General features: G+C 43.2%; 1 protein-coding gene across 1 annotated transcript in view; it reads right to left on the reverse strand.

The window, feature by feature from the left end:
- REL (REL proto-oncogene, NF-kB subunit) overlaps nt 1-6,939 on the reverse strand; it is a 79,788-nt gene extending 72,849 nt beyond the window's left edge. The window contains exon 1 of the mRNA XM_073628103.1: nt 6,661-6,939. Within this exon, the coding sequence (XP_073484204.1) occupies nt 6,661-6,667 (7 nt within the window). The 5' untranslated portion in view covers nt 6,668-6,939. The remainder of the gene's footprint in view (nt 1-6,660) is intronic.
- Nucleotides 6,940-8,359: the final 1,420 nt, after the last annotated feature.

Here is an 8,359-nt window from a genome sequence, read left to right on the forward strand (position 1 = left end):
AGGGGTGATGGTTCAACTCTCAGTACTGTAGTCTACTCTTGGTTAGAAATATTACATGCCAATGATGCATTGCTCCAGTGCCTGGAGACCCTCTATTCATATAGACAGGTCAAGAAAGTGTTACCTTGGCTAATATGATAGATTAAACATACAGAATCCCCTCTATATGTTGTAAACGTTGCAAAGTAGGAATAAAAAATTTGTTTAAATACACTTTTTATGGTGAAATAAGAATGATTCCAAGCCTACATCAAAAATCTGTTTGTGTATTGAATATTGATGAAAAAATGTAAGTGAGGCTACACAGTGAACTCTCTTAAAATGACTTCTAAATCTTTATGATTTAACCCTAAATATATGACATAGGAGCAGAAAAGGGCCTGCATCTGAGCACCACAAATTAAAAACACTATTTATTTATTAAAATTCAGAGCAAATCCCCCCCCCCCCATGTATCCATGTCTCCATGCTTTATTTTGCTGAGGAATCACTTTGAAAAACACCCCAATAGCATGTCTGGTCGTGGCTATCTTGAGTAAGGGCAGATGATTCATGTAGCATTTACTTCTTAGAATCCATCTGCCCTTAGCTCAGGCATGCAGGCAGGAGGGTGTACTTAGATGAGAAGACCCCTCCTCCTCTCCTGAAGACTCCTGGGATGTATGACCTCATTTGCCTAGGCCTGGAAACCAGGAAGTAGATAAAGAAATTTAAATTAAAAAAAAGTTTAAAACAAGTAAATATAATATACCTGCCTATCAATTTACTAACGCTAGCAGCAAAAGGACTAAAAATAGTCAATGTTGATTTAGAGAGGGAAGTTCCACAAGAGATGGAAAAACATTAGTAACAACAGTTAATAAAAGTGGCCAGCTGAAGTTTACACAGTCCCATTGATACTCTCAAACATCTAATTTGGTAGTTGCCAGCCATGATGAAGGGGGATTGTGTGGCCCCCGTAATATGTTGGCTGTCTTTTGAACTGCATGTTGTAACCAGTTGAATAGTAAAGATTTTGGACTCCTACAGATTTTTTCATTTGGCACCTCTTACTCTTGGATAGAATATTGGGATGATGGAATAGGCATCAAGAAAAACATTTTGTCACAATTTCACGTCATACTCTCAGAATAACATGATATGTGGGTTAGACTTTGTTTTACCTTCTCATTCAGCAACAAGACTTCATACTTCCTCCTTCCACTGTGATGGCAGTTGAACTAAATGCATACACCAACCAGGAAATAACCAAACTTCCTTAGAAAAATTCCCCTTTATAAAGAACACGAGTCCAAAGCTTAGACTAATAACATTACATACTGAATGGGGCAGCAGAAATAAGAATGAATTTCTGAGACATACAGTCACACTATTGGTAAAATGTTGTATCCCAAAATCACCAAACCAGAATCTTCAAGCGCAGTTAGCTGGGATGGGTATGTACTGCTCACTACCACCAGAGGCAGTTTTCCACTGACCACTATCTTAAAGGGGAATAGGGGCAATTTTCAGCCGCCCACTAAAGTAAGGAGTCATTTTCCACCGACGACCAATGTAAGGGGTAGTGGAGACAATTTTCCACCGACCACCAATGTAGGGGTGATGGGGTCAATTTTCAACTGACCATCATTGTAAAGGGTCACTTCTACACTGACCACTAATTTCAAGGGATGCCACCATTTTTACTGTCTGCATTGCATTTCTGTTAATACTATTCATTACATTTCATGATTATTACTGAAAGTAATTTTGTTGTATACCTCAGGTCATGTTAAAAATGATCTGCCCTGGGTGGCAAATTCTCCAGGTACATCACACTTTTTTGTCTTATTTAAAACTTCCTACAACTAGTGTACTGTGACCTGTAGGTATAATCCTTTTTTGGCAGATGTCCCCCAAGACCCACAAAATACTTCAAGGGTTCCTCTGGTGTAAAAAGGTTGAGAAAGGCTTTTGGAAGGATTGTTATTCTGTCACAGAGAGAAGACACCTACCAGGTGCTCGCTTTAGTTTCAGAGTTCCAGGAAGCCCCCCAAAATTATGTAACTATTAACAGGATTGATATTTAACCCATTTCTTGTGTTGACCAAATGCAATAGGTGGCCTCACTGATGAATAGGAATACATGGGTGGGAGCCAAAAAATAACCATAATATTCCATTCATGTTATCCATGTAGTCAATTTTTAGTAATAGAGTACCACAGTTTTGGAGGTGCCTGGGCACTCCAAAGATAAAGTAAGCAGCCACCTCTAGTTTGAAGGTAGTGTCACTGTAATAAGGTAAGGTTCACTTTAATCACCCATTCAAACTAAGTGTAAACACAGCCAGGTGAGGGTATTTTGGTGCTTCAGCTAGAACAGGGGTCTCCAAACTCTCCAAAAAAAGGGTCAGTTTGCTGTCCTTCAGGCTTTAGAGGGGCTGGATTGTGCCCAACGGGAGTAAACAATGTCAGATTTTGGCATTAGGGGGAGAAATAGTTGGTGTTGTTGGAAGGAATTATGCCCCATCGTTGGTGTCAGTAGAAAAAATAGTGCTCAATTGTTTGGATAGTGGCAGGAGTTATGCCCCATTGTTGGTGTCAGTGGCAGGAGTTATACCCCATTGTTGGTGTCAGTGGCAAGAAAAATGCCTCAAGGGCCGAATAAAGGCAAACAAAGAGCTGCATCTGGCCCCAGGGCCGCAGTTTGGAGATCACTGATCTAGAACAAGAGTAAAATCCTGCTTTTTGTCCCATGGCTCCTATTAAAGTCTATTGGACAACAACATTCTGCCCCAAAGAAGCCCATGTACTTTTTCGAGCTTCACACTAGAAACCACACAATGCTCAAGTGTGAATGGCCCATTGAGGATAATGGTGTGAATGGGGGGGGCAATGAATATAAGCATTTCCAAGTTAGCGAGAGGACTCTGAGGCCAGAATTCAATCTGCCCACTTCTATAATATGCAGCTATCACTCACATAAGGCGACTTCTTAAACTTTGCGATCTCAGAATAGCATTACTACAAGAATATATCTGACTGCTATGTGACTCACAAGGTTTTTTTTTTTTTTTGTATCTGTTGGGGAAGTGATCCACTCATTTCTCGTGACAAACAGTGCACCAAGGCAACTTCTCCTTTTTAGTTTTCATTACTTATTTATTTTTTTATTTTTTGGTTTCGGCCAAATGGTAGAAAATACCTTGCGTCAAAAAAGAAATTACATTGCAAAGTATATTTTTGAAATAATTTGAAATATGAAAAAGAAGGTGGTAGGTTGTTTCTATGCTGGCCCAGTGAAACTAGTGCTCACCGCAATCTGCTTGTATAAAACGTAGTCCATTTTAAAATAATTTTTACTGTTAATAATTAATGAAGACATATACAGTATATACAGTATAAGGGTAATTTATAATAAAGTCTATGATGTGACTTTCTTTGACTGTTTTAGTAAAATATTTTTCTTTGAGCCAACAAGCACATAAAATGCAAACAAATAAATACAAAAATTAATGAATAAATTATTACAAAAGGCAAAATTGGCTGCCACACTGTAGTCATACTGTCACAATGTATTCATACAGACACTCATACCACACTCACACTGACACACTGACACCCTGGCTGTCCCACTGCAATCACACAGACTTTCCTCACACTGACCTTCCCACTGCATTCACACTGTCATCACACGGACTGTCACATTGCATTCACACTGACTTTCCTCATGCAAACTATCATCACTCTGCGCTTCCTGTTTTGTCCCTGGGACAGGAAATTAAGTGAAATCTCCCCAATGGGACACAAACAGCTAGAAAAAAAACAGTAGGTGATTTAAGGTATAGCTAAAAGCATTTTTTCTCCTTTTTAGGTTTGGATAGAGTAGTGAGAGGTTAGAGCCACTAATAGGCTTTTATTGCTGTCTGTGCCCCCATTAGAAAGATTCACCCTCTCTAAGGGCTAGTTTACACTTGCTTCAAAACAAGGCTTCAGACACGCTTTGTTAAAGCTCTCTGAATGCCAGTAAAAAGCTCCTGTCACTAAATGCAATGGTTAGCTTACAGTCTAAGCTTTGCTTTGCTTTGCTTCGGCTTCACTTTGAAAATTATACCCCATGTAGCTTTAGTGATGCTTCAAAGCATCTTCAAAGCCTCCATAGAAGTCTATGGCAAAGCTCGCTTAAAGCCCAACTGAAGCCCTACAAAGCCCCATCGAAGCTCCACCAAAGCCTCATCGAAGCTCCATCAAAGCTCCACCAATGCCTCATCGAAGCCCCACCGAAGCCTCATCGAAGCACCAAGCAAAAGCCTCATCGAAGCCCCACAGAAGCCTCATCAAAGCCCCATTGAAGCTCCACCTAAGCCTCATCGAAGCCGCATCGAAGCTCCACTTAAGCCTCATCGAAGCCCCATCAAAGCTCCACCAGCGCCTCATCAGAGCCCCACCAAAGCACCAAACTAAAGCCTCATCGAAGCCCCACCGAAGCCTCATCAAAGCCCCATTGAAGCTCCACCTAAGCCTCATCGAAGCCCCATCAAAGCTCCACCAACGCCTCATCAAAGCCCCACTGAAGCACCAAACTGAAGCCTCATCGAAGCCTCATTAAAGCCCCATTGAAGCTCCACCTAAGCCTCATCGAAGCCTCATCGAAGCTCCACCGAAGCCTCATTGAAGCCCCATCGAAGCTCCACCAAAGCCTCATCGAACCCTCATCGAAGCCCCACCGAAGCCTCATTGAAGCACCAAGCAAAAGCAAGTGTAAACAGGACTGTAAACTAACCATTTTTTTTAGTGACAGGAGCTTTGACTGGCATTCAGAGAGCTTTAACAACGTGTCCAAAGCCATGTTTTGAAGCAAGTGTAAATGGGGATTTCACTCACATAGAAAGATATCCTCTCACTTCATGTTGTGTCTACAGGACAGGAAGTGAAGGGAAGTTTCCCTAATGAGACGCAGATGGCAAAATAAAAAAAAAACAGCAGTGGTTTGAACCTGCCCCTACCCTATCCAAAATGAAGATACATTTTAGGGTTTGACTTTAGGGCTCATTCACTTGGGCGCTCGGGCATTTGTTTTCTTTTTGTAGTAGCGCTGAGCTGCGTGCAGGCGGTCTATACAAAGTGAACTGATACACGCCGGCTGTATAGACCCGCACAGCCAGGCTTGACAGGTACGCAGGAGGGAAAGCGCAGACCAAGATATACAGGTTGTACATCAGACTCCGCGCACCCATCAAACTATGCGGGTGAGTCATTTTGCATCCATTCACTTAGGCTCCATTTACACTTGTTCAACTTGTCATGCAGCTTTGGACATCAAAGTCACATGATAAGTCGTTCCCCATGTTTTCCAATGATAACCATTCATATATGCGTGACTTAAAGCTGCAGCAACTTGCAAGTAGTTCATGCACTACTTTGGTCCAACTTTCATGCAACTTGAGGGCCATAGACTTCAATGTTAACCCTCACAAGTTGCATGAAAGTCATACCTGAATGTTATACAATGCAACAGTTGTCTATTATCACTGGTCAAAGCCAAAGTCGTATCCAAGTTGCACCCACCCAAAGTTGCATCAAAGTTGCACTCCAAAGTCGGTGCAACTTTGGAGTCGTACAAGTGTGAATGGAGCCTTAAAGCAATTTATACTTGCCTTTTCCCCAACGGTCCAGTCCCTTGCCAGCGCCGGCTTCTTCTGTGTGCTGATTTTTTGCCAGCTTTATTGGCCAACGCAGGATGACGTCACTCCTGTGCCTGCGTAGGAAGAGGCCGTCATTCCAGCACACCTGTAGGCTGGCCGCTGTAAGCTGAGCTGCACATGCGCTGCTCAGGGATTCTGCAAACAGAAGAGACATTGCATGCCACTTCTACAAAAAAAAAAAAAAAACTTGCCTGCTCGCAGTGAACAACAGCAGAACTTTAGTTCTGCATTAAAGGTCACCATACACATTACAAACTGACCATTATTTATTTTTAAATGAGGATCTATCTAATCCAGGGGTGCTTAACCTGTGGCCCTCCAGCTGTTGCAAAACTACAAGTGAGGCATTGCAAGGCTGACAGTTACAAGCATGGCTTCCAAAAGCAGAGGCATGATGGGACTTGTAGTTCTGCAACAGCTGAAGGGCCACAGGTTGAGCACCCATAATCTAACTAATCAATTTGTATCCAATTATGGTAGCCATACATGCTTTGATAACTGATTGATTAACTTTCTGATCAAACTCTCCCAATAGGAGTAATTGATCTATAGAAATAATCAATCTACAGTCGACAACCTAATCAATCGATATGCCATACATAGGGAGGTGGATTGATTGTTGGAAAATATGATCAATCGCATTTCTGTTTTCACCATTAAGTCTCATAATCTGACGATCAGATTCGTGATCAGAGCAGTGCTGCCAATCGATGCAGTATGACTGATCATTTTCCACCCTGGCTGATCAACTCCAACCAAACTTGATTGGAAGGGAAGTGATGGCTATATGATTACTTGATGTTTTTGATCGAATGGCACATTGATCAGATTGTATTTTGTATGGTGAGCTTTATATAGGCTGCTTGCAGGCGCTAGTACAAAAAGTAAAACAACGGGCTCTTGACGCTGTGCAGGGCTGAATGAGCCCATAGATATCCTTGAAGTCTACGTGAATAGGAGTACACTGGGCACTTACCTGCCATGCTTTTTGTACAGCGTGATGGGACGGTCTCCCTATGACGGGATAGGTAAGTCGGTGAACAGGTAAGAATTTGAGGGGGTCCTGTAATGGGAATCCTGACCACTTTAGTCCTTAGAGGGATGTGTCCACACTGTAGAAGGAAGGTCTGTCCAGAACCAACCTGGAATAGTCCTAGAGGTACAGGAGTCCTTGTCTGAGCTGTCACTGTGACTTCTCCATAGAGGGAGAGGAAAGTCTAAATGCTCAGCCTTCTTCTTGTAGTGACATAGAGGCAGAGCGGTGCAGGGAGGAGTCCCAGTCTGAGAAACTGGAAAGTCCCTCCACACACACAACTCTGACATCACAGCCTCTCTCCTCCTGTGCTGTGTGGAGAGCTCAGAGCTGTGACACACATATTGACGTCTCTGAGGTAGAGTGGTCACTCGCAGAACACCTCCATGCCCACTCTAATATTCAACTTGAAGTGATTCTTTCAGTGACGTTGTAGAAAGCAACCCTCAGCTGTCCTCCTTAGGGAGGGAGAGCCCCATCTTTGTACCCACAATCCCCCCTCACCCTTCCCACCTGCATCTCATAAGGTAGAATAAAGATCTCTCGCAATCAAAAAAATGCTGCCAATAATTCGGCCAATTTTCAGATCATTTTAATGTCAAAGCAGCTAAACAGAAAAAAGCAGCCTACAACCAACACTTCACATTATTTAAAGGCTAACTCCGCCTTTTGCACCACATTTCACCTGTATTTAAAGTGTAAAGGTCGGTTCACACCAGAACGCGGTGTGGGAAAGGCTCATTCTGTGCACGTTTTCCCACACCATGTTCAAACGCGCTGGCTTTGCAATCTGCTGAGGGTGCCAATGTAATGTTAACAGCGCCCCAAAAGCAGTGCGTTTGCGGCCACCAGATCACATGGTACTGCAGTAACATGCAATTTGGTGCAGGCGCGTTCTTAGGCGCATGCATGTACTGCATGCACTACTTTTTGTGCGTTCCAGTGCCATTTGCGACTCATTAAAATGAATGTGCTGCCAAATCGCACCGCAGGGAAATGCACAGGAATCGCACAGAAATGCGGACCGTGTTTCTGTGCAATTCTAGCATGAACCGGCCCTAAAGCAGGCCATCCATGGGTCCGTTCAACCAGCGGACTGAACAAAAAATAAACTGACCAGGTTCCACCATGCACACATTCAGCCTGGGTTCACACTATTGCGAACACAGACATCGCATGTGATTCGCACCGCATTGCTGTGCCGATCACATGCAATGTCTGTGCAAAGCGAATTCAGCTATACAGTTGTATGGCTGAACTTGCATTGGATTCGTACAAAAAAAAAGGTGCAGGAACTTTTTTTTCCCCGCACAGGAATCGGATCGCATGGGTGTGAACACCCATAGCTAGAGAACTGACTACGGTGTGCCCTCCTGCTTAGTATGGTCAATTTTTAATAGGAATGCAAAGGGACTGTCAGGAATGCCAGGGATTTCACATAAATGAAGCAATACAAAGAGAACAGGTTACTTTTTCATTGTAAGTGGAAACTCCTGCGCTGTCGGGGGGGGGGGGGGGGGGTCTATGCTAGAAGGACACTGCTGCAACACCTAAGTACTGATCCAAGGCAGGACAAATGGGACAAAAGTGGGGGAAGATGGTAGTTGCGCTGTGATGAAGGGGGGGGTAGGGAAGTTACAAA

The sequence above is a fragment of the Aquarana catesbeiana genome, linkage group LG04, assembly GCF_042186555.1.
Source record: "Aquarana catesbeiana isolate 2022-GZ linkage group LG04, ASM4218655v1, whole genome shotgun sequence".
Taxonomy (NCBI): Eukaryota; Metazoa; Chordata; class Amphibia; order Anura; family Ranidae; genus Aquarana; species Aquarana catesbeiana.